This window comes from Solanum verrucosum, unplaced genomic scaffold (genome assembly GCF_900185275.1).
Source record: "Solanum verrucosum unplaced genomic scaffold, falcon-dt-bn FXZP01000093.1, whole genome shotgun sequence".
NCBI classification, from domain to species: domain Eukaryota; kingdom Viridiplantae; phylum Streptophyta; class Magnoliopsida; order Solanales; family Solanaceae; genus Solanum; species Solanum verrucosum.
The window spans coordinates 2,058,598-2,083,580 of record NW_026020065.1 but is presented as its reverse complement, the minus strand read 5'-3'; the positions used below and the strand labels follow the sequence as shown (position 1 = coordinate 2,083,580).

General features: G+C 36.4%; 2 protein-coding genes across 2 annotated transcripts in view; one reads left to right on the top strand and one right to left on the bottom strand.

Moving 5' to 3' along the window:
- LOC125823662 (uncharacterized) overlaps positions 1–24,983 on the top strand; it is a 608,951-nt gene that overhangs the window by 466,315 nt on the left and 117,653 nt on the right. The window lies entirely within an intron of this gene.
- LOC125823693 (UPF0613 protein PB24D3.06c) lies at positions 1,296–19,616 on the bottom strand. Its single transcript, XM_049503059.1, has 9 exons — positions 19,256–19,616; positions 9,569–9,645; positions 8,705–8,810; positions 3,878–3,970; positions 3,696–3,761; positions 2,900–3,045; positions 2,094–2,202; positions 1,776–1,840; positions 1,296–1,647 (listed from the first exon to the last, which is right to left on the bottom strand). Exons 1-9 carry the CDS (start codon positions 19,472–19,474, stop codon positions 1,500–1,502), a joined length of 1,029 nt encoding a protein of 342 aa, XP_049359016.1. The 5' UTR covers positions 19,475–19,616; the 3' UTR covers positions 1,296–1,499.

Here is a 24,983-nt window from a genome sequence, read left to right as displayed (position 1 = left end):
ATTTAGTGATAGGAAGTTCTTAATGCTAACTATTTGTTTCTTTTTATTTTCATGTATGATTAATAACAAAACAAAATATGATGACAACCAAACCAATTAATGTATATTATATTTAATTTGGTTTTAATAATTAAAAACTGACTAAATTCGTTTGATTTTGATTTTACAAATAACCGACCCATGAGCAACCCTAGTTGTTGCGAACCAAATGTGGAGTAATGTTGTGTTTGGTGCGAATGAAATTGTTTTTCATGAAAAGTCATTTTCCTCATTTTAAAAAAAACTTGTTCGTTGTTGTCGGAAGGTGACTCAATGTGGAATATCACTTGTGATTATTTTTCCTACTTTCATTAAAAAAAATAATCATTTTTCTCATTTTAAAAAAAATTGAACTAACCAAATATGCAAAAATCAAAAAAAGTATTTTCCTACTTCCCGAACACACCCAAAAGTTTGTAGTTTAGATCTTAATACGTTGCTTTATTAGCGATGATATCTGAGGCAAATTCAATTTTTTAACATGTTAATTATTATTTATATCAGTTGTTTAAGTTTCTTGCACGACAGAATTTAGAGGAAAAACAATCTTTCATACTTTAATATTTTATTTTCTGCTGGAAATTAAATTTTTATCCCACCTAATTTTCATTCCACTTGTTAATAATAGATTCAATATCTAATCTTATTCTATACTATCATTTTTTAAAAATCTGTCGTATTATATTATTTTGAACTACATTATCTTGGTGATGGGAAAAAGGACCACCAATCACTACTCATTTCCATAATCCTCTATTAATTAATAATAATAACATCCTTGAAAAAAAATTATACGTTTTTTTTATTTCAATTTTGTTTTCAATTGAATTTATATAGTTGTCAAAAATGAATCTTCCCCACAATTTCACATCTAATTTATGGACCCAACACCATTTATTTTAATTTTATTACCCATCCCACTTACAATCTCCTCACACAACAACATATAGTAACTTATTTTCCACAATCTTCCCACTAAATAATTCTTCCATTATAATACAGGAGTATTTAGTCCACTTTTATCATTGTCTATCAACCATATAATCCATTTTAGTCTTTGTATATGGTATATAAATAATAATTTCGAGATATTTAATTGCATAGCAACAAGTGGACTATTATTGAATAATAAAGTGGATTAATATAGAAGAAATAGGATGAATTGTTTCAATATAGTCCACGTTGAAAATTCTGAATTCAAATAAACCGATAGTCAAAAGAATTCAAACTTGAAAGAAATGGAGAGGCATAAGCTTAAAAAATGAAGACATATTCCCTTCTTTTAGATAAAAGATGAACGACTCAAATAGAAGTTCCCATTGCTAATGACAAAGCAACAAAGAATTCTAGACTACCATTTCACTAGAGGTAGAAAAATATTTGTACTTGCAGTGTACATATACATGGAAATAAAGAATGTAAAAGGCAAAGTGAAGTTGCAGGATCAATCAATCAACTGTTTAGTTCCATGGATCATCCCACCCGCTGGGACCTTCTCGTTTAACAAAGCTCATTATAGCTTCAACAGCTTCTACAACTCTGTTAGATAAAGAATGGTTCCCGTATTCAATTTCAACTTTTTCAGCACCACCCATTGCTTTGCACAATCTGCATAAGTGAGCATGTTACCATGAGGAAGAATGAATTAAGAACAAGAACGTATCAAACGTGTTGCTGGAAGGGCATTACAAACTGTAAAAGAGACTAAGTTTAGTCTGGAAGGTTTTTGTGCTTGCCTATTAACCAATGCTTTCTTGTCAACATAGTCTGGAACGTACTCATCACCCATGGAAAATATAACCTGCAAAGAGCAGGTGTGATTCAGAAGACTGCCATTTTATCCTTGTAAATCAGATGGAGATTCTTAGGTCCCGAGTAAAAAATGGGTGTTCTCAACTACTAAAGCTAGTGCGAGGAAATTAACAATGTCCATTTTCTGTCTTTTGCCATGCAATTCAAAAAAAAATATAAATTACATGGCTCGGACACCTTTCTACGTAGAAACTAAAAGTACAAAATAGCTTTCCGAACTTGAATGGAACTTGGTCTCCTACCTGACAAGGAGTGTTGGACATGTGCCCAAGTTTCTGCTTCAGCTGGTCATCACTAAAGTCAGAACTAAACAAGTCGTCCTCACCATTGTATGCACAAAGTGAGTGATATCTGTCAAATACATAGTAATTAGAAAAGCAGCCATCGTAGAAAAGAGTATGCAAACACTTGAGTCCAAACAAGTAAACCAACTTGTTATTCAGTTACTAGACCTCTATCATATGCAAGGGCAAAGCCAGGATCTAGAGCCAGTGGGTTCAGAATGGGTAATGATCTTTTTATGTATATATTTTGAGCATATTTTAGATATGTATTCATAATTCGGGCCAAAAGCAATGTTTAGTTGAACCCCCCACCCTAGAGCATATGTATGACAAATTATTCAATGGTCTTTTCAAGATTTCCATAAAAAAAAAAAAGTTCCCTTTGAAGTTCAAATTCTTTCTTTTCAATAGAAGACTTATTAACGGATAGCTGCATCGATGTGATCGAGAAAGAACTTCCCGAAAAGTTGAAGGACCTCTCTGAAGTGAGGGGTTTTTCAAATCATCCTCAATACCTTGCCTTGTTACAAAAATTACAGTTCAATGAGGTGCAGGAAAGGGCGTCTTATAGCAGCTTGTTCATGGTTTTTATTTGATAAGTTATTTCCCATTATCACAACTTCGAAATTGTGAACACTAACTTGAGGCATGCTTTTTACAACATATAGTAGACAACCTTTGAATTGACATTCAGAAGTAACCATAACCAGAAAGTGTAAAATGCGATACATGGGAAAGAAACTAGACTTAATAATCACCCTTACCTAAAGGCAGTGATTGGGGCATCTGGATTCGCCTCCCTTGGCATTAACTCTGATTCACGACCTTCACTTATCATGTTTGACGCCAAATCAATCATCGAAGCAGTATCAGGAAGAGTGGCTTTATATTCTCGATCACTAACTGGAGCCTGAAAAGCCAAAAGAACATTATGGTTGATGCTGACAGCAACACAGTATCCAGATTACATAAAATCATTTGCATAAAGGTGGCTTTGAGATCACATATACTAAGTCCCAATGCTGTCTCCATATTCACCACTCTGCTCAAGACTGATTCTTCAAGATAATATTACACTGACAGCTGTATTCCCTTTCAGGAGAAAAGAATCTGATCTCTGGTAACTTGAATGTCTGTCAACAACAGTAACTAATCCAGTACCCAGCAGCTACATTCAAACACCCTATCCCCATCCCCTCCCTAAAAAAAAGATGAACTGCAAAATTCAAATAGCAGCCTTTTAACTTTGAAGGCCACCTTAGCTCCATTCAAACTAAATATTAATTCAGGTCATTATCAGTAACAGCAAGAGTCGCGGTGCATGTTCGAAATGATACAGAAATCAAGAGGCATATATTGTCCATTTTACAAATTTTCCTTTTCTCACTAAAAACAGAAATATAACACTTCGATAAATCATAAACTCCAAGGATCGCATGTGCTTTCATGAACATTGATTCAATAATTTAGCAGATTCATAGCTAAGATGATTGGAAGCATGTAGTGAATTTAATTTAACAAAAAGACAACTTAAAGTACTAATATTTAAGCAGGTATTACCTGCAATATGGCTGCACGGACTGCTCTGGAACATGCAGCATTTGTGCGCATGTAATATACAATATCCTGTTTGCAGATAGAGAAAGTCAGCTTCCTCTCTCCTCATGTTTCATGCAATAATCAAATTAATTAGAGTAGCATCAAAAAATTAGACTCATCCATTCAAAGATAAAAACACGTACCTGACAGCCAGTACTGTGCCCAAGCAGTACTACACCTTCAGAGTCTTCCTTGTTTATCAAGTAACTTATCAACTGATCAAGCTCCATAGCATCCTTTAGAACATATTGGAGATAGAAGGAAGTTAAGCACCCAAACGTAATAAAAAGAGAAACAACAAACCCAATGTAATCCCAAAAGTGGGGTCTAGAGAGGGTAGAATATATGCGGACCTACCCCTACCTTTGGAGGTAGAGAGGTCGTTTCTAATAGACCCTCGGCTCAAGAAAACAGAAATTTTGCAAGTGAAGAAGCAAATGACTACATAAAGCATGTCAAAGCATTAAGAAAAAAGGAACATTAATTACAATAAAATAATACGATAATTGAAGTACATGAAACTACAGGAGTAATACTGCGGCCACTAGTACGGAAGGATAAGTGAGCGAACACTCTACTACCAATAATTTGTGTCCTCCACAATCTACTATTTAAGATTTTGTCCTCGGTAAGCTGAAACAACACCATGCTCAGCCTACCTCTACCTCTCCTGAAACCATCTATAGCCAACCTCTCATACCTCCATACCGAGGCATATTTGAATCACCTCTTCACATGTCTGACCCATTACCGCCTCGCTTCCCACATCTTGTCCTTCATCGGGTCTTTTCTTACCTTGTCTCGGATATCTTCATTTCTAATCCTATCTCTCCTAGTATGTCCACACATCCATCACAACTCCTCCTTTCCGCAAGTTTCATTTTCTGAACGTGAGACTTTTTAAACTGGCCAAAATACTCTGCCACAAACAACATAGTAGGTCTAACCATCACTTTGTAGAACTTGCCTTTAAGTTTTGATGGCGCCTTCTTATCACACAAGAGTCTAGATGCAAGCCTCTCTCTCATCCACCTCGCACCAACACGATGTGAGACATCTTTGTCAATCTTCCCATTTCCTTGGATAATAGACCCAAGGTACTTGAAACTTCTCTTAGGGATACCTGTGTATCAAGTCTCACTTTCACGCCAACCTCATGTCATACGTCACTGAACTTGCACTCCAAGTATTTTATCTTGGTCCTACTTAATCTGAATTTTTTAGACTCTAGGGTTTGTCTTCAAATCACCAACTTAGCCACCAACTCTGATGCGAATCTAATCAATTAGAACTATGTCATCCGCAAATAACATACACCATGGAACCTCCCCTTGAATTTATCGCATCAATTCATCCATTACCAAGAAAAATAAAAATGGGCTAAGAGTTGATCCCTGATGTAACCCCATCACAACTGGGAAGTGCTCTGAGTCTCCTACCACTGTCCTTACCCAAATCTTGACACCATCACACATGTCCTTGACCGCCCTAGTGTAGCCTACAGTTACACCTCTAGTCGCCAAGCATCTCCAAACCTCCATAGAACTTTGTCATATGCCTTTTCTAGGTCGATGAGCACCATGTGTAAGTCATTCCTCTCCCTATACTGCTCCGCAGTCTCCTTACAGGATGAATGACTTCCGTAGTTTAACGTCCCAACATGAATCCAAATTGGTTCTCAGAGATAGAAACACTCCTCACTTTCATCTCCACCATTCAATCCCAAACTTTCATAGTGTGACTTAGTAGCTTGATTCCCTACAATGTATGTTGCTCGGACTCTTCAAAAATGCCAACGGGTGCATGTGGGATTCTCCAAATGTCTTAACTGCTAACCAATTATAAAGCTAAAAAAGTTATGTGTAAATGATAACATTAAAATTTGTTTTTCCAAGTCACAAAGGGATTTTTACACTACACAATAGTCCAACAAAGTCCACAACACTGATTATACAAACAGTAGGCCCATGAAAGGTAAAATGTCATTAGAAGTGGTTAGGCCAAATGTTGAACTAATTTTGTTGCAACATGCAGGCCCATATAAATCTCTGAAAAACCCTAGTTTCATATATTTTATTTCATCTCACACGCCACAGCCTCTACGAAATACACCAAAACTTCAACCCTAGCTTACCTACTTCCTCTCTGCCAAAATGCAACCGAGGTCACTCACTCCCAAAATTTGTCCACTCGGTCTTTCCCAAAAAAATTCTCGACTCTGGTCAAAGTATCCGCATGGGATTGAACGAATCTGACACGCACCCTGCACCCGCCATCCGCACCAGTGCCGCATCGAGACCGGTTTAGCAGCAAAATCGAAGAGTCCACGCAACATAGGTCAAGGGGTACAACCAAAATGAGGGACTTGATTTTCATGATACTTTTTCAACTGTGGCTAAAATAGTCACTGGTAGGACCATTACTAGTCTTGCAGCTTCACAGAACTGGCCTATGTCACAAATGGATGTAAATAGTACTTTTTTACAATGAAATTTGTTTGAAGAAGTGTACATGGGCATGCCTCAAGGCTTCCACAAGCAGGGGAGAAGGAGGTCTATAGCAGTGTTTTGGATGGCGAAAGGTTACAAGGGTCTGCCTCGCCGTGCGCTCGCCTTTTTGAAGTGTGGCGCCAATTAATACCAACAAATTAAAATATTTATTGCATACATAAATAATCAAAATCTCAATAGCAATATCATATTAACAAATATTTCAATTCAAAAACTGAAAATAGATAGTACATACTAAAAGTCTAGAACTTGAATGAGAAAAAAACAGAACAAAAGTCAAAACAGTGAGATAAAAACAGAGGTAGAAGTACCTTTGAAGCCTGCAGAGGAAGAAGAAAATAAGAAGAAATTAGAAGAAAGTGTGCAACTGTGCAAATTTGGAAAGAAAATCCTAATTTACCTTTTAACTTTTAAAACCCTAAATTGGTCGCCTTCTTTTAAGAAAATACAAATGGCGACGCCTTTCTTGCTTCTCGCCATTGTCGTCATGGCGTCGCCTTTAGAAAATCGCCTCGCCACAAAGCTAAAAGGTGATGAAGGGTCGCCTCGCCTCTCGCCATTGGCGACCGCCTTTCACAACACTGGTATATAGATTGCTCAAGTCTTTATATGGGCTGAAGCAAGCATCCAAGCAATGGAATATTAAGCTCACCAGTGCCTTGGTGGCAGCAGGCAACAAGCCTACAAGCAGAGTGCTTGTGACCACTCCCTATTTACTAAGCAACAAGGATCAACTATGGTAGTCATTCTCATTTATGTGGATGACTTGTTAATTACAGGGGGGGATTCTGGCCTGATAGAGGAAGCCAAATCTATTCTCCACAAAAACTTCAAGGTAAAAGACTTGGGTGACTTGAGATATTTTCTTGGGATTGAGATCCAACAAGGGTATTCCTTTGAATCAGAGAAAGTATTCCCTGGAGTTGTTATCAGAGGTGGGACTGGGAGGTGCTAAACCAGCTCCTACTCCTCTTGAATACAACTTAAAACTGAAGACAGTTGAGTATGATACTCATGTGGGAAGCATTGGTGATGCAGAGTTAGAAGACATTACTGGTTACCATAAGCTCATTGGCAAGCTGACTTACCTCACCATCAGCAGGTCAGATATCTATTTTGTTGTCCAGGTCCTGAGCCAGTTTATGCAGAGGCCAAAGCAGTCTCACCTTGAGAGCTTTGAGGGTCCTCAGATACATCAAAGGCTCACCTGGCCTTGGTTTGTTTTATCCCACTGGTTCTCAAAATCATGTCATGTGATTCAGATTGGGCAGCCTGCCCAAATACTAGGAGATCAGTCACGGGATATGTTATCAAGTTAGGTGCCTGCTTGATCTCCTGGAAATCGAAAAAACAGCCTACTGTTAGCAGACGTTCCGCTGAGGCTGAATATAGGAGCATAGTTGCTGCTGTTGCGAAAGTAACATGGATTACAGGATTGTTGGGAGAGTTGGGGTGCCCTGTTTCAATACCAATTCCTTTATACTGTGTCAATAAAGCTGCTATACAGATTGCTTCCAATCCCATCTATCATGAACGCACTAAGCATTTTGAGATTAGGTTCCACTTTGTGAGGGAGAAGATCAAAGCTGGTCTTATACTGCCTTGTTTCATTCCCAGTTCTTCTCAATTGGGCTGATGTCTTCACAAAAGGCCTTGGTTCTGCTCAGCATCTGTTTCTTCTGGGCGAGCTAGGAGTGCTCGATGTTTTTCACCCTCCAGCTTAGGGGGAATCTTGACATTTACATGTGCAGATATGATGAGAGAGGGTAATCTTGTCATTAGTGTTAAGTCTAAAGAGTAGTATTTGTATTATGTTTGTTGGTAGTTATTTCTATTCCTTATATAATTGAGCACATGTAATAGCTGTTGAACTAGATCAATAAAAAATATCCCCACTTCTCCTCTAGTATGTATCTCAATAACAGAATGTTGAGTTTGCATGTTCTTCTGATCTGCATGTTTGAGCTGAACTAAGCTCAAATACATACCTAGTCCATCTCCTTTTTTCTCTGTTTGACCTTAAACTGTGTCAAGCCCTTACCCATCATAAATCCTTTATGACTCGGGAATTTCTAACACGTTTTTGGCATCAAAGCTTCTGAAAAACAAAGCACGAGCAAATTTTCACTGATTTAAGATGTTTTCCCAACTATCCAAGATATGCTTAAAATTGCACACTTAAGTTTTTCCTTGTTTAGAAGTCAATATGGTTTTCAGGAGAATGCAAATGCAAGAACATGTTTCTATGGACAATAGGAGTTGAGAGAGACTGTTACTTTCACCTTTCCCAGTAAATCAATGATGGAATAACCTAGTAAGTTGTCAAGAACTTGAGCGGAATAAGATGAAACAGAAATATTCAGTGCTACACCATCTAACGAGTACCTCAGACATAGTGCAAAATCTATAGTAATGACAACAGTTTGAATATATGTGGAAATAAGAGGCAGAGATTATTACTTGTCTCAAGCTTGAGGTTCCATATCCACTATAAGATGATGAAACTAGAAACTGGACCAATGACCATTTCTCTTTATCTAAAGCAATAGCCAGAGGTTCTAAGTAACTGCAAAAACGGAGATCATCAAGTTTAGAGACCACAAATTATCAGAAGTAGCAGGATGGTCTATCAAGAGCAAATTTGATGGTTTGTCTCCCTGACATGGGATAGCTTTGTGGATTTCATGTCGTTAAATTTTTTCCTTCTTTTTTTTGGGGTGGGGTGGGTGTTTCTTCCTTTTGTGTGTGTGTACCTTGTAGAAAGGACTCCAATCTTTTTCAAACCAACGTAAGCATAAAGATAAAACTATTCGTTAATGTGCAATGCAAAAGAACAGTTGCTATTAACTATAACTCATCCCTTGCCTCCCTCAACACACAGAAAAAGAAAACCACATTAGAAAAGAAAAGGCATAAAGACCAAGTAGCACAAAGATTCAAATACATTATCAGGGAATAAGCTTTGGAGAAACCTTCTCAAAAAGAAATAGTTATAGAAATAGAATTTCAAGGTAACCATCTTCAAGTTTTAAATGTAATTAGTGAGGGCCCTACTCCAACATTTTCATGATGGAAAATGCATAATCTTTCTGATCTGAAGTGAGTCGAGTCAAATAAGGAACACTTCAAAGAAAATCAACTATTTTTGATAAGTCAGTTAAAAAAAAAAAAGATTATCTTATCTTCAATATATTTTGAAGACTTGATAGTGACACTTGCCAGACCATGAATGCAAAAAGTGAAAAAAAAACATAAACATGGAGAAGGGAATGAACAGGAGGAAAAGAGGGCAGATGGAAGTGGGGGATATAATAAGATACGTACTCAGTAGCTAAAAATCCATCCGTTAATCCACCTATGAAAATGACCTGTTGTTTATAATCACCCGTTTTAAAAGCAACCTGCAAGAAATTGAAAGCTGGTAAACAACAAAGAATTGAGTGCATAAGAGTAAATGGCAAGGGAAGTCCTTGAAGCTTTTTTTCTATATTTAGTCCCTGAAAATTGAAAATTTCACCCTTTTGCACACTTGCATTGTCTTTTAGCAAGCTGTAGAGGAGAAGAGGAAATAGAGAAGACATTTTTCCATTGTGTATTTTTCTATTGTACAGGCAACAGAAGGAAAGAAACCTCTAATGTATTGGAGGAGAAAAAAGCAATAGAAGCAGATTGGTTCTGTACTTTTGTGTTTGTGTGGTTGTTCTAGGTTTGTTTATTTCTTGAATGACCATTTCTTCCCTTAAATTACAATCTACGACCCCATATAAAATGTATGTCCAATCAAGATTGTCATGTTTCGTGGAAAGACAGCTCCACTAGCTAGAAGGAAAATATGTGATTGCAAATAAATATTGAAGTGTTAAAATGAGCAAATCCAGTCTTCTTTAGATGATAAATGTTCTCTCTTTCAAAAACTTGAGGCAATTGCCAAGGGAACTAAAGAAAAGACTGAAGTACCTCACAGTAAAACAATGTTAGAATAGAATAGAAATAAGAATAATATCCTACTTAGAATAGGAATAGGAATAGAAATAGTATATAGAATCCTCTTAGAAAAGGTGTATTGTAGTGTCCTAGTTGGAAAAGGAGTCTAATGTAGTGTCCATAAATAGGTTCTCAATGTAACAATGTAGACACACAATTCAATAATACTTCTCTCCAATATTTCTCACATGGTATCAATGCCTCTACGATCTTGGTAGAGAATCAAAGAGCTTCCGCTGCCGGTGGGTGGTTATTACCCATATATGCCTCCCGTCTGGCCAACAATTATGTAAGCAAAAGTTGGGTCACCATGTATCTTTCTTGTGACTATTTTCTCATATCTAATTTGCATAGCACCGTGCATCTTTCCAGTGACTACTTTCTCATATTTATTTTGCATAGTACCATGCATTATTTCGGACTACTTTCTCAATTTTTATTTGTGTAGCACTGTGCATCATTCCGGTGACTACTTTCTCATATCTCATTTGTGTAGCACTGAGCCATCTTTCCAGTGACTACTTTCTCCTATCCAATTTGTGCAGCACGGTGTCATTTTTTAGGTGACTACTTTTTCATATATGATTTGCGTACCACCGTTCTTTCTGGTTACTACTTTCTTATTTGTGTAGAGTCGTGCCAACATTACAACCCTACCCATATAATTTCTCTTTTTCAATAGGATCGTGCCGTGAATCCAACCCTGCTCATATAATTTCTATTTTCCAATAGGGTTGTGCCATCATTCCGACTATACCCATATAATTCTCTTTCTCAACAGGTTCGTGCCTCCATTCTGCCCCTACCCTCATAATCTTATTTCTCTGATTGTGACCACTTTCAGAAATCAAATCTAATACTCCGACGCATGAGCATATTCCAAGACACTTTTCAGTGACTTTCTTTGTAGCACCTTGAAAATTTCTAAGCTAAGACCTGAACCATTCTTTGGTTTGTCATTTGTGTATAAGGTCGTATCAGGTGATTCTTAAATTGTTCTCAGGTAGTGTTATGAATGGCGAGCGCCATTCGCCAAAGGCGATATGGCGAGGCGAGGCGAACCATTCTCGCCATTCTACACTGAGGCATGGCGACATCAAAAAGGAGACCTAAGGCGACGTAAATGGCGGCGCCATTTTTGATTTTTAATTTTTAAAAAGATTGACTTAATAATATTAGTCAAAATTAGGGTTTTTTTCTATTTTCAAACTTTCATTCACGTTCTCCTTGCGATCTCTTCTCCACCTTCAGTCGATCGAGTTGTTGCGCATCTCTTCTCCTCCTTCATCGCACAGTTGCTGCTCCTCTTCCCCTAGGCCTCGCGTCTCTTCTCCTCCTTCATCGCAGGAGTTGCTGCCAGGTGACCTCTTTCTCTTCTTCAGTTCTTGTTCAAATTTCTTTTTCTCTGTTTTTTTCGTATCGTTTCTGTTGCTTCTTTCTTTTTGAGATACAGCTGCCTTCACTGCTCTGTTTTTTTCCTCTGTTTTATTGTTCACATTTCACTGCTACTGCCTATAATTTTTTTTTTAAAATTAATTCTTCTATAATTATTTATTCATTTGTCCATAAACAATGAATTGACTGAATTCAATGGCGGATGCCAGCAAAAAAAGGGACATTGGATGGAATTATGGTACTCAAGGAGCAACGAAAGATTCGGTTAATTGTAACTTTTGTGGGAGTACTTTTAATGGTGGAATAACTCGACACAAGCAACATTTAGTGGGTGGTTTCAGGAATGTTAAACAATGTACAGCTTGTCCGTTGGCGATTAGAGAAGAAGTAAGGGCTTATATGCAAAATAAAATCGCTACTAATCCCAAATTTCAAGTGAGGCAGCCAGAAGAGTATATTGATATTGATGATATGGATGAATATGTGGAAATGATGCCTCCCTCCAAAACTCCAAAGATATCTTCTAGTGGAGGTACATCATCCACCGCGCGGAATATGACGAAAGGCCCTATGAATCTCTATTTTCCGCAGAAATCAACACAAAAAGGAGGCTTTGAAAAAGGAGGAGGAATTGATGAAACAAAAAAAATTCTAAGAGAGCGTGCGGTTAGTGCTTTCGCAATATGGATGTATGATGCGAGGCTCCCTTTTAATTGTGTCAATCACAAATCATTTGATAAATTTATTGAGACAGTAGGACAACATGGCCCCGGAATGAAGCCTCCTACATTCCATGAAGTTAGAGTTACTCACCTAAAAAAAGAGGTGGAGAAAGTGGAAAAAATTGTTGATGAGCATAAAGTGCAATGGACAAAGTTTGGATGTTCCATTATGATGGACAAATGGACGGCACGAAATGGTAAAATGATCATCAATATTTTGGTGAATTCTCCAATCGGTAGTGTATTTCTTGGTCCTATTGATGCTAGCAATGAATCTACCGATTCCACCAAAATGTACAAGTTGTTTGAAAGCACTATTGAAAGAGTTGGACCGGAAAATGTTGTACAAATTGTCACTGATAATACTAGTGAGAATGTTAAAGTGGGAAGCATGATGATGGGTGCGTACCCACACATTTATTTGACTCCATGTGCCGCTCATTGCATCACCTTGATGTTTGGTGACATATTTAAGCCATATGCTTCCGGTAATATCACTCTCCTATCATCTAACTTTCTTTATAGTCAATATTTAATGCTTATTAGCTACTAATTACTATAATCTTACTTTAACAGTTTTTAAGAAGGCCATCAGAATCCATTCTTACATTAGTCAAAGGCCATTGTTGTTAAACTTGATGAGAAAATTCACCAAGGAAAGAAATTTGGTGAAACCGGCCAAGACAAGATTTGCAACAGCCTTCTTAACTTTGAGAGCTATGTACATACAAAGAAAAAACTTGAGAACTTTAGTCCTCTCAACCGAATGGACTTCAAGTAAATTTGCAAAGGAAACTTTGGGGAAAGAAGTTGCCAATCTTATTATTTCTGCCCACTTTTGGGATGATGTTGTTCGAGCACTTACAGTTTGTGGCCCTTTGACAAAAGTGCTTCGTTTGGTGGATAGGGAGAAAAAACCACCAATGGGCTATATTTATGAAGCAATGGATAGAGCCAAAGAAACTATTGAACGGGGTTTTCGTGGAATTAAGAAGCAATATGAGAAAGTGTTTGAAATTATTGATGCAAGGTGGTCAGACCAACTCCATCGGCCTTTGCATGCTGCAGGCCATGTTTTGAACCCAGAATTGTATTATAAAGCTCAAGAAGAGGGAACTTTACTATAGAGTTTGTGAACCGAGTATTATGCATGTGTTGAGAAGATGATCCCTGATACAACAATACAAGATTTACTAGTCGCTAAGCTTCCTAGGTACAAAATGGCGGATGGACTATTTGGTTGTGGTCCGGCTAAAAGAGCTAGAGACACAAGGTCACCGGGTAAGTGAGTTGATTTAGCTCTTAAATTATTTGACTTATTTATACTCATTAACCTTTAAATTTATTTTATTATAGTTGAATGGTGGTCACTATTTGGTAGTGAAACACCAAACTTGCAAAAGTTTGCCATGAAAGTATTAAGCCTAACTTGTAGCTCATCCGGATGTGAGCGAAATTGGACTGTGTTTGAACACGTAAGTAAAAAAATTATATCCTAATTTCCATATTATATTATTATCAATATCTATTAGTTAATATCTATAACTTATGTGCAGATTCATTCCAAAAAGAGGAATAGGCTTACACTATCGCGTCTCAATGATCTAGTGTACATTAAGTACAATAGAACATTGAAACGTCGTTATGATGCTCGTGATCTCATTGATCCAATTCGCTTGGATAACATTGATGATTCAAATGAATGGTTAGTTGGATGCCCCGAAGATCAAGAAGATGAACTAGTATATGAGGATGCTGATCTTACTTGGGGTAGTGTTACTACAACAATTGGAGCTGATGAGAGTATCTATCATCTTAGGGGACTTTCTTCAAGATCAAGAGCACTTGACAAGGGCAAAGGAGTAGAAACTACATCTACAAGTTCAACTTCAAGTAGGGCTCGGACACTAATTGATGAAGACTATGAGGAGGAAGAAGATGAGGATCAATATAATGATGTAGAGGATGTTGATCTTCAAGAGTTGGATAGTTTTGAAGAAGAATAGACTTTTAGAGTTCTAGTATTGTCTTTTGAATTATTGGGTCTTTAAAGTTCTAGACTTTTAGTTTTTGAATTGAAATATTTGCTAATATATGTTATTGCTATTGAGATTTTGGATATTTATATATGCAATTAAATATTTTTAATTTTTGGTATTAATTGGTGCCTCAATTCAAAAAGGCGAGCGCCTCGCCGCTCGCCTCGCCGCGTGGCGAGGCAGGCCTTTGTCGCCTTTTGTCGCCTCTCGCCGTCCAAAACACTGTTCTCAGGTGTTAACGTCAATTCTTTAGTGTGGAATGGTTTTGGATATGAATTAAGGTCACTAGAAACCCTAGCACAAAAATGAGTTGGAAGCTTCCTTATCGATTAAGTTTTGATATAAGATTATACGTAGGCCAACTTTAAACGATCATAGCTCTCAACACATAATGAATTAGGTGGCCCGTGACTTATCAAATTAAAGGTTTATGAGTCCTCTTTCCAACCCACCAAGTTTGCCTCATTTTGAGTTTGGAGTAAAAAGTTATGATCGTTTAACCAAAGACTACCACAACAATGTTTTCTGAGTCAGTGACCTACGAATCCCTGTCAAGAATCGTGGAAAAAGCTATGACCCGTACTGTTGACTCGTAGAAAAAGTATTGGGAGTCAAATTTTAGGGTCCAATTCCTACGGACCCATCTACGGGTCGTAGAAACCTCTACAACCGTAGTTTGGACCCGTAGAAAGAACTTTTCAGTCTTAAAATTGCAGTATGATTTCCACAAATAGTAGATGGCCCCATGGAAGGTTTTTGACAACTTTTTAAGTGGGGTTTCTTTTCTCTTTTTCCACTTTTTCTAAGCCCAAACCATGACGTTTTAACTTCAATTAGGGGAATATATTCCACCCAAGTTTTCTTTTATTTTGCGCGCTCAAACCCCCCTTTCCCCCCAACTCAAAGAAAACTGCAGAGAAGACAAAAGCTAGGGTTTCAAGGCTTCTAATCAAGTTTTTCTAGAAGTTTGTTCTTCCAGGTATGTAAGGTTATTCATATTGATTGACTAAGTTCGTCCTCAGTCCTCACGCCCTACATCTCAATTCAGTCAGTAAAAGTTTGATCTAGGGTTATACCCTTAGTTTCGAAAATTCTTGATATGAGTTAAGTTATTGATTCTGAATTCTAAATTCTTGATATGAGTTAAGTTATTGATTCTAAGCTCTAAATTCTTGATATGAGTTAAGTTATTGATTCCGACTTCTAAATTCTTGATTATGAGTTGCACTATATTATGCATTGAGATATTTGAGTTGTTGTTCATGTTTATGTTCCCACATGAACCCTAATTATTGAGTTTTGATTGAGAGTCTTTTAAATAAACATTTTTCTATACATTGATTTTTAAAAGCTAAAAGTGAGTTCAAGAGCAAATTAAAGTACAAATTTCTTTTTTGAGAAGAGTTAAAGGAAACTAAAGGATTCTAAAATGTATCATTTTACATTGAAAAGAGAATACTATTTTCAGAAAGGTATAAAGAGTTTTTAGAAAGATTGAGTACAGAGCAATTACCTCTTAAAGAGGCACTTTTGAGAACTTATCTCAGCAAAAGAATATTTTTACTTGAGCATTGAGTTATATATATATTTTGGGAGTAGTATTGAGCATTGATATGGAGTTCAGACAACTCACATTCCCCATAAACCACGTAGCCAACGTGGGTTAGGATCGCACCAACTTTCGAGCGACTTCTTATTGCCTTTGAGCAGACCTTTATAGTGGATCCATGAGTTGAGTTTGTTCTATAGCCCGACAAGATTTAGGACAGTTCTGGCAGGGTGGGCGAGACGTGTATCATCACGAGGCTCATAGTGATGGTTGTTGGTTAGAGGAACTCCCAGTAGAGTAAAGTAAAGTATATTTTTATATATATATTTCAGTTCAGTATTTGCTATTATTGCATCCACAAGAGCTTAAATGATTTTTCATGATGATTTATACTATATTCCAGTTGAGTTACCTTCTGACTTACATCTCAGTTATTTGTTATTCAGCTTTATTACATACTCGTACATTCAATGTACTAATGTCATTCAACCTACATCATTTTATGATGCAGATTCAGGTACTTAAGATCCTTGACAGGAGTTTGTTGAGATCACTTCATCCGCTCGTCAGCTTTTGAGTGAGGCCTCCTTGCTTTCGGAGGACTTCGATTTTTATGAGAAGTTAGTAATAACAATTTGAGATGTTGTGGGTCTTGTCCCGACACTCATCTTTATACAATAGCGGCTTCATAGATAGACTGTTTTGGAGAGTTTCAGTTTTGGATGTTTTATTTAAAACTTATGTTTCATACTCCGTATATTCAGAGAGTTTTGAGATTCAGTAAACTGTTGTTGAACGTTTCTTTAAGTTTGATGTTTGTGCATGCTTGAGTTATTCTTCCGCTAGTAGTCAGCCAGGATGAGGGTTCGCTTGAGACAACAATGGTTCTCGAGTACCGGCCACGTCCAGGGTGTAGGCTAGAGTCGTGACATTCTTGTGTAATATCGACTCATTTATTGATTCCAAGATGATCCATACATTTTATACCAAATTTTGAGCACTTTTCGGCGACCGCTGCAGTGTGAAGAAGTCTATATGGAGCAACCACCTAATTTTGTTGCTCAGGGGGAGTTTAGATGCCTTGTATGTCAATTACGCTAGTCACTCTATGGTCTTAAACAGTCTTCTCAAGGTTGGTTTGGGAAGTTCATCACTGTGGTAATTACATTTATAACAAGCTAGGTACATATGACTTGTATGCACCAACTTGAGGGGAGTGTTATAATGGAAATAGAAACAAATATATACAAGCCTACTTAAATTGGAATAGGACTAGAGCTTACCCATGTGGGTACACTTCCGTTACATCTGGTGTTTGTAAAGACTATTTAGTTTGTTTAGAGATTCATTTTATCAGCATTTTCTTAGAGATCTACATGTCAATATTAAACGCAGAGTATCCCTAGCAACCTAATTTGTCTTTTTTTCTAAATAGTAATGATGTTGGTGCCATCTTGCTCTCATTTCTACTGACATTGAGTATCTGCTACTTCCCACCCGTATAAATACCATGTAACGTTGTCCACCAACGCTTAAAACTTAATATATGAGTAAGAGTAACTATAATTTACCTTTATTACGGTATGAATCCTAATATCTCATTATCCATTCTAGCTTCATTGACCATTAGCTCAAACCCTCGAATATCCTAAGCCTTTAGTGGATCGACGCAGGTCCAAAAGGTAACGGATATCAAGAATTTATATATCGTCAGGCCAAACTAATTAGGAATTTAAGTGCAAATGTAATGTCATCTAGTATTTATTTTTTTTGAACAGGTAAAGTGGTGTATAATAGAATAAAATTAGAAACTTGGCACTAATCTAGTTCCTGGATAATTACAAAGTTTGAAACCCTTCTGAACAAAAACAAAAAGAAAATTTCCACCAGAATAAGCACCTACTCCTATAGTGAATCTATGAACTCTTAACATACTTTGTTCATCTTTAACATCTAGTAAGTTTCACCAAAAATCCAAAAGCCATAAGCACTTTTGAATTTAATCTTCGGGTTAGTCTTTGTTTTCCCTTCGAAGCATCTAGTATTTCTTTTCCATATAAGACAATACACACAGCTTGGCACAGTCTTCCACACTTCTCTTACTAATTTCTTCAAACCTCCAATCCCCAGCTTGTCATAAGAACCTTCACAGTGAAAGGCATTACAAATTGAACTCCAAGGGGTCGTTTGGTACGAGGGATAAGGGATAATAATCCCGGGATAAAATACATGATTATTTTATTTGTGTTTTGTTAGGGGTACTAATTAGTCCCGAGATTATCTATCCCACCATTTATACTATAATGATGGAATAAGTTATCCCATATATATGGTGGGATCATGGGATAACTTTGTTTATCCCATCCCCATACCAAACAATCCCTAGAAAGATCAAATAAAAGGGCCCAAATTAACATACAAATCTAATATAAGACGCACTCAGTCTCTACCCTCAATTGGGACTCACACTAGTGGTCAACACACTCACATTGACCAACAAATGATAGATGAATATACAGAGAAAGCATCAAAGTTTGTGGGTCCTCTCGACATCATAGGCTCATAGCATTTACTAGATACCAAGTTATTACCAGTCTGGTTATTTCTCGATTGTTATCAGAAACTAGGACAAAAAACTTTTTCCACTTTCCAAGAACACTAATGTTTTGGTTAACTGAATTAAAGATGACACTGTTTCATTGAATCCGAAAGGTAAGCTACGAGGTACTGCATTAGGACTTCCAATAGTCTAACTACTTCTCCATAACCCTCCCTCTCCATCCCAAAAACTCAAAACTTGAATCCTTTTCACTGAACCAGAAACTCCCAAATCAAATGCAGTTCAGAAACAAGCTTGAAAAGTTTGCAATAAAATCAAAATGTAGCGAACCTCTAGTATCAGAGAATCACAAATTCTTAGTTATCTGTACACAACGAGTCCAAATGGAAAAAATGATTCATACAGCAGACCCCAACTAGTCTGGAATTGAGGCATAGATGTCACAATTTCCCATACATTTCAACCCTTACACACAAAATAAGCTCAGATTTTTTCAAATCAACCATCAAACTGAATTGCACAGTTGAACTTTCACGAGAAAAGGGAGCACTTAGGAAACTAAGCATACCTAAATTGGCTTTAAACCATAATCTTTCGAGTTAATTTTCTATAATTAACAGTAACCTAAGTAAAACCTTTATCACAATGCTTAACAAACCCATAAAACAAATCAATTCTTTTTTCCAAATAAGTAGAAAACCAATATGCAAAGTCCAATTTCACACACACAAAAAAAAAAGAACTTAGAATTTAACAACAGACCTGAATTGCCTTAGGACCATACTTAAACATTACACCACGGAACTGCTTTTTCGCAGTAATAGGGCCAGCACCGGAAACACTGTCAGCACCTCCGTCGGCGGCGGCAGCGACCTGATTTTTATTAGACATCTTGACACTACTGGAACGGCCACGAACTATGCCGGAAAACCAAGAAGACGATGAGGACGATGAAAAAGAAGCAGAAGTTGATAGATCCATTGATTAAGCAAAAGGGTCGTATTCGAATTTCATTTTAGAGGTTTGGATTTTGGGAATGGTGGTAAAGTCTCCATTGATGGGAGGTTTACGAAGATGTAAGAAGAAAGACAGAACTGACACTACTGTTTCAGGGACAGGTGAGTAGTTTTCGAAAATTCAAAAAAAATACAATTTTATTTTGATTATTCAGTTATTATGCTTAATTTACCATAATGAGATTTGAATTATGTAATCAAAATGATAATTAATAATTGTACTCCCTCCGTTTCACAAAGAATGACCTCCTTTCTTTTTTAGTCAGTTTAAAAAAGAATGACCTCTTTCCTTTTTTGGTAACATTTTACTTTTTGTTTTCCACGTGACATGTTTAAGACCATAAGATTAAGGGCGATTTTGTACATTTGACATAACTTTAATTTAGGACCACAAGATTCAAAAGTCTTCTTTATTTACTTAAACTCCGTGCCAAGTCAAACCAGATCATTCTTTGTGAAACGGAGGGAGTATTAGATAAAATTACGAGAGTCGGCAAATATTACTGATGAGAATATATTGTATGTGACTATAGATTAATATATTTTTGTTATTAAATATGGGATGCACACATACTTTGTGTACGGAAATAAAAATAGCCTTCCCGACTTTTTGTATACTCATTTATATAAACACAATTTTATTTCCCTCTCTATTCCCTAATTCTCTTCTAAAATCACTCATACACATCCAATTTATTTGAATTTCAAAATTTACTCTCTCCCCCTAATCGTGATTCACTAGTGTAGGTAGCCGTCCAAATTTTTGATGGGTTTAACACAAGATTTTGCAGATCGTTTGATGTGAAACAAGAAGATAAAAATAAAATAGAAATAAAAAAAACTAGATAAAAGAGATAGACACAATTAAGAGATGTAATGGTGAAACTAACCAAAAACACCACTTAATTGAGAAATAAAAATACCTAATCTATTAGAATCCTCAAGAAAGTAATAATCTTACTTGCAAATTCTAGGACAAAATGTTGAAGTTTAACAAAGGACTTCCAAACTCTCACAAGAAGCATAACATGTCCCAAAACCTTTATGAAACCCTAAAATCTACTATTTATACTAAAAACTAAAATAGTGAAGAAAGACTCAATTGCCCTTCATTTTAATTACAAGGTAATTAAAATGGTAGAGTACTTAATATATTAAATATCTTCAAGTCTTCCATGTTGGTGCCTTCCAAAGGTTCCATCTTCATCCATAAAGCTTGCAATGCTTGAAGATCCTTAGCTTGACTCCTTATGAAGGCCTCCTTGAAGTAGTGTCACTTTGATCTACATCACACTCCCCTTCTTCAAAAGAATTCGTCCTCGAATTCGCCACACCTACATCAAAAAGAGATAAATCACTAACATTGAAAACATTATGGACCAAATACTCACTTGGTAAGTCTACTTTGTAAGCATTATCCCCAATCTTCTCAAGCACTTGAAAAAGTCCATCTCCTCTTGGCATAAGTTTGTTCTTCCTTTTGCTTGGAAATCTTTCCTTTCTAAAATGAACCCATACCCAATCACCGGGTGCAAAGGTGACTTGCTTTCGTCCCTTGTTGGCTCTTTTGGTTGCATCATTGTTGGCCTTCTCAATTCGCATTCTTACTTTCTCATGGATGTTCTTCATAGCTTTTGCCTTAATTGTTGCATCTATACTCACAATAGCATTTTTGGGTAAAGGAGTTAAATCTAATGGAGTCAAGGGATTAAAGCCATAAACACACTCAAAAGGGGTTATGCTAATAGATCTATGAATAGTTCTATTATATGCAAACTCAATTAATGGCAATTAATCCTCCCAAGAAGTTAACTTCCCTTTAACCATATCCCTAAGTGTTACCTAAGGTTCTATTAACCACCTCGGTTTGACCATCCGTTTGGGAATGACAAGAAGTAGAAAATAGCAACTTAGTTCCCAAATTTCCCCACAAACACCTCCAAAAATGACTTAGAAACTCTGAATCTCTATCACTAACAATTGTTTGGGGAACACCATGCAATTTCATCACATTATGAACAAATAAGGTAGAAACATGAGATGCATCATCACTTTTATGACAAGCAATAAAGTGAGCCATTTTAGAAAATCTATCCACAACAACAAAGATGCTATCCTTACCCTTCTTAGTCCTTGGGAGACCAACAACAAAGTCCATGGAAATATCTAGCCAAGGGCCACTAGGAATAGGCAAAGGGGTATACAACCCATGGGGTTGGGTACAAGATTTAGCGTGCTTACAATCCAAACACCTAGCACAAATTCTTTCCACATCTCTTATCATCTTAGGCCAAAAGAAATGTTCACTAAGAATAGCTAAGGTTTTTGACACTCCAAAATGACCTATCAAACCTCCATTGTGTGCCTCTTTCACTAACAACTCTCTCCATGAGGACATAGGTACACAAAGCTTTCCATTCCTAAACAAATAGCCCTCCTTCAACTCAAACCTAGGAGTTCTAGCTTCATTACCCTTCTTAACAACTTGTACACACCTATTCAAGCTCACTTGACACTCCCCAAAGACCTTTTCAAAATCATCATCATTAGAATATAATTCCTTCAAACTCTCAAAACCCATCAATCTAGAAGTCAAGGTATTCATCAAAGCATATCTTCTAGATAAAACATCCTCCACAATATTCTCTTTGCCTTGCTTATAATTAATCACATAAGGAAAAGACTCAATAAATTCTATCCATTTGGCATGCCTTCTATTAAGCTTATTTTGAACCCTAATATGTTTCAAAGCCCATGATCGGTTCTAATCACAAACTCCTTATGCCACAAATAATGTTTGTCAATTCGTTAAGGCTCTCACTAGGGCATATAGTTCCTTATCATAGGTAGAATATTGCAATGGAGCTCCTCTTAACTTCTCACTAAAGTAAGTTATGGGTTTCCCTTCTTGCATCAAGACCACACCAATGCCTACTCCACTAGCATCACACTCAATTTCAAACATCTTCTCAAAATTGGGAAGTTGAAGTAAAGGAGTAGAACTAAGTTTCTCCTTTAAGATTTTAAAGGCTTCTTCTTGTTTTATACCCCAAATGAAAGACTTTTCCTTTTTGATGGCCTCGGTTAGAGGAGCGTCTAGAGAACTAAAATTCCTCACAAACCTCCTATAAAAACTTGCCAACCCATGAAAGCTTCTAACATCACTAATGGACTTAGGGGTTGGCCAACTACTAATAGCCTCTACCTTCTCATCATCCACTTCAACTCCACTTGAGCTTACAACAAAACCAAGAAAAACAACACAGTCCACACAAAAAGAACACTTTTTAAAATTCACATACTGTTGACATTCAATTTTGGACCTCCACAATAATGTAGATTAATCACCGAGCTTCTTAAATTCCAAATGATTTGAAATAATTAGTTTTTATAAAATTCAAAATTCAAGTTACTTTTAACCAATTTTTTCGTTTTTATAATTTTTAAGTAATATTTATGTTTTATATAATTTTGTAGATAATTAGTATATTTTATAAGCATTTCAAAAATCATCTCAGAATGATTTTAATTTCTAGTAAGTATTTTATTAAATTCATTTAGTTTAAATTAGGGTTATAATTTTGAATCAGTAGTTTACAATTAAGTTAATTATTTCATTTCGTTAAGATTAAGAAGCTCGTTAATTAATTAATATTAATTCGTCTTATTTAGGTTTTAGCCGAATTTATTAATTTAACTCAATTTGGCTATTTTTTTTTTATTTTTTTTAAACTCAAAGATCTAACCTCTTTTCTTACCACACCTAAAACCCATTTGAGACCAAGTTTTGGGCCCATTTTGTCAGCCCAATTCGCTTCCAGCAGTTCCCAATCAGCCCATTACTACCTTAAGCTTTCGATAATTCCCAGCCCAATTCCCACTCTAAATAATCTCGACCCAATCCATTTCCCCTTAACCTGGCCAATTTGTTTTGTTCAACAACTATTCCAAACAACGAAGGCAAACAGCAGCACACGGAAATCTCACGGAAACGGACGGAAAACAGCGGCAACAGGCAGTACGCTACCTTTTCTTGTCTTCTTCCTCAACGTCCCTCTTTGATAGTACTGTTCCAGCCGTGATTTCAGTAAAAACAGCACGCATTTTCGTCCTTGTGGCGTGAGATTGAGGCACACAACATCTCAAGGACGCTCAATCGATCGAGACCCTCCACCTCATTCCAATCCGTTTGAAATGAGGATCAATTCGGTATATTCTTTCATCCTTGGAGAGAATTTGAGAGGGAATTTTCAAATTTGTGGACCTTTATCTTATCCAACTTCTCGACCCTTTTCCTAAATTTTGAACCCTAGTTTTTCCTTATAAATACCTATGTTATTTCACTGAATAGGGGGTTCTGGAGGGACATACAGAGAGATATAAGGTTTACAAAGAAATCGATTTAGATAGTCCAAAGATTTAAGGTTTAAATTTTTCATAAGGTCCTGTCCTTGAAGTTTTCATCCAAGCTTTTCGGAAAAGCTCCTTTGGTGGTGGAAGCTCATTGTTTACCACTTGTCATCCCAGTTCCTTCTCAGCGAAAGATAATTCTTTCTTCTTCTAAATATATATATTTTATTTTTGTTGTGTGAGGGGATCAGATTAGTTTGTTGTATTTGCTAGAAATATGATTTTTGCTTTCCAGCATCTTAGTATTATGAAAACAGCTTATTTGTTGTAGATAATGTTTAGCTGAATCATTGAAGTTATATTTTTTTCTATATTTCTCTTTAAGTTTCAAATATGTCCAGTTCTCTATTTTATGTTGTTTGTTATTAAATTCATATTGTCGAAAAAGGGATGGTTGCTAGCATCATATCTTCTTGTTTATGTGAGATAGCCCTTATGTTTAACCTCTTTTGAATAGTCAGTTGTCTAGATGTTGATATGCACATGACTACTATGTCAATCTTTGAGATTCTAGGGATTAAATGTTGAACAAATTCTTCTTTAGATTCTTATTTTATAGGTTATGTCGATCTTAAGTCGAGCTCTTAGTTTCGGCTTCGCTTTCCATAGCTAAAATGATTTTCTTTAGTGTGTGCTTTAGTTATTGTTCTTGATGAGTTCAGATTGGTTAGTTTAGATTAAAGATGTGATTTGTTCGTAATCTAATCTTTAGACCCTTTCCATTTACCTTTTGTTTGTTATCATGTTTTGGTTGTGTTCATGAACCTGAAATGTATGCTCTTTAGTCCGTTTATTGTTTTATCTTCTCATGCCGTTTGAATTCATGCTATACAACTAATGGTTTCCTCTCTTCCATCTACCATGTTTGAATGCATATAATTAGAAATATAAGTTGTGCTCTTTAACATTGGGTTGCTTGGTCTGAAAATGTTATTTTGAGCTTGTTGGCTCTAAAGTTATGCATTTATCATGTTGCGAAAATTTGTTCTCTGCTTTTTGCCATAAGTTGTTTATTTTTTTAAAATTTATTTGTCTTGTTGGAAGTACACTACTGATAGAAACAT

What these genes read in the sequence shown, in the direction of transcription:
- LOC125823693 (XM_049503059.1), bottom strand. Translation starts at nt 19,474, where the DNA reads ATGGATCTATCAACTTCTGCTTCTTTTTCATCGTCCTCATCGTCTTCT. An exon ending in ATGGTCCTAAGGCAATTCAG is followed by an intron (nt 9,646 to 19,255) that starts GTCTGTTGTTAA and finishes AATTTCTTGCAG; the next exon opens with GTTGCTTTTAAAACGGGTGA. An exon ending in TGTCCAACACTCCTTGTCAG is followed by an intron (nt 1,841 to 2,093) that starts GTAGGAGACCAA and finishes TGCTCTTTGCAG; the next exon opens with GTTATATTTTCCATGGGTGA.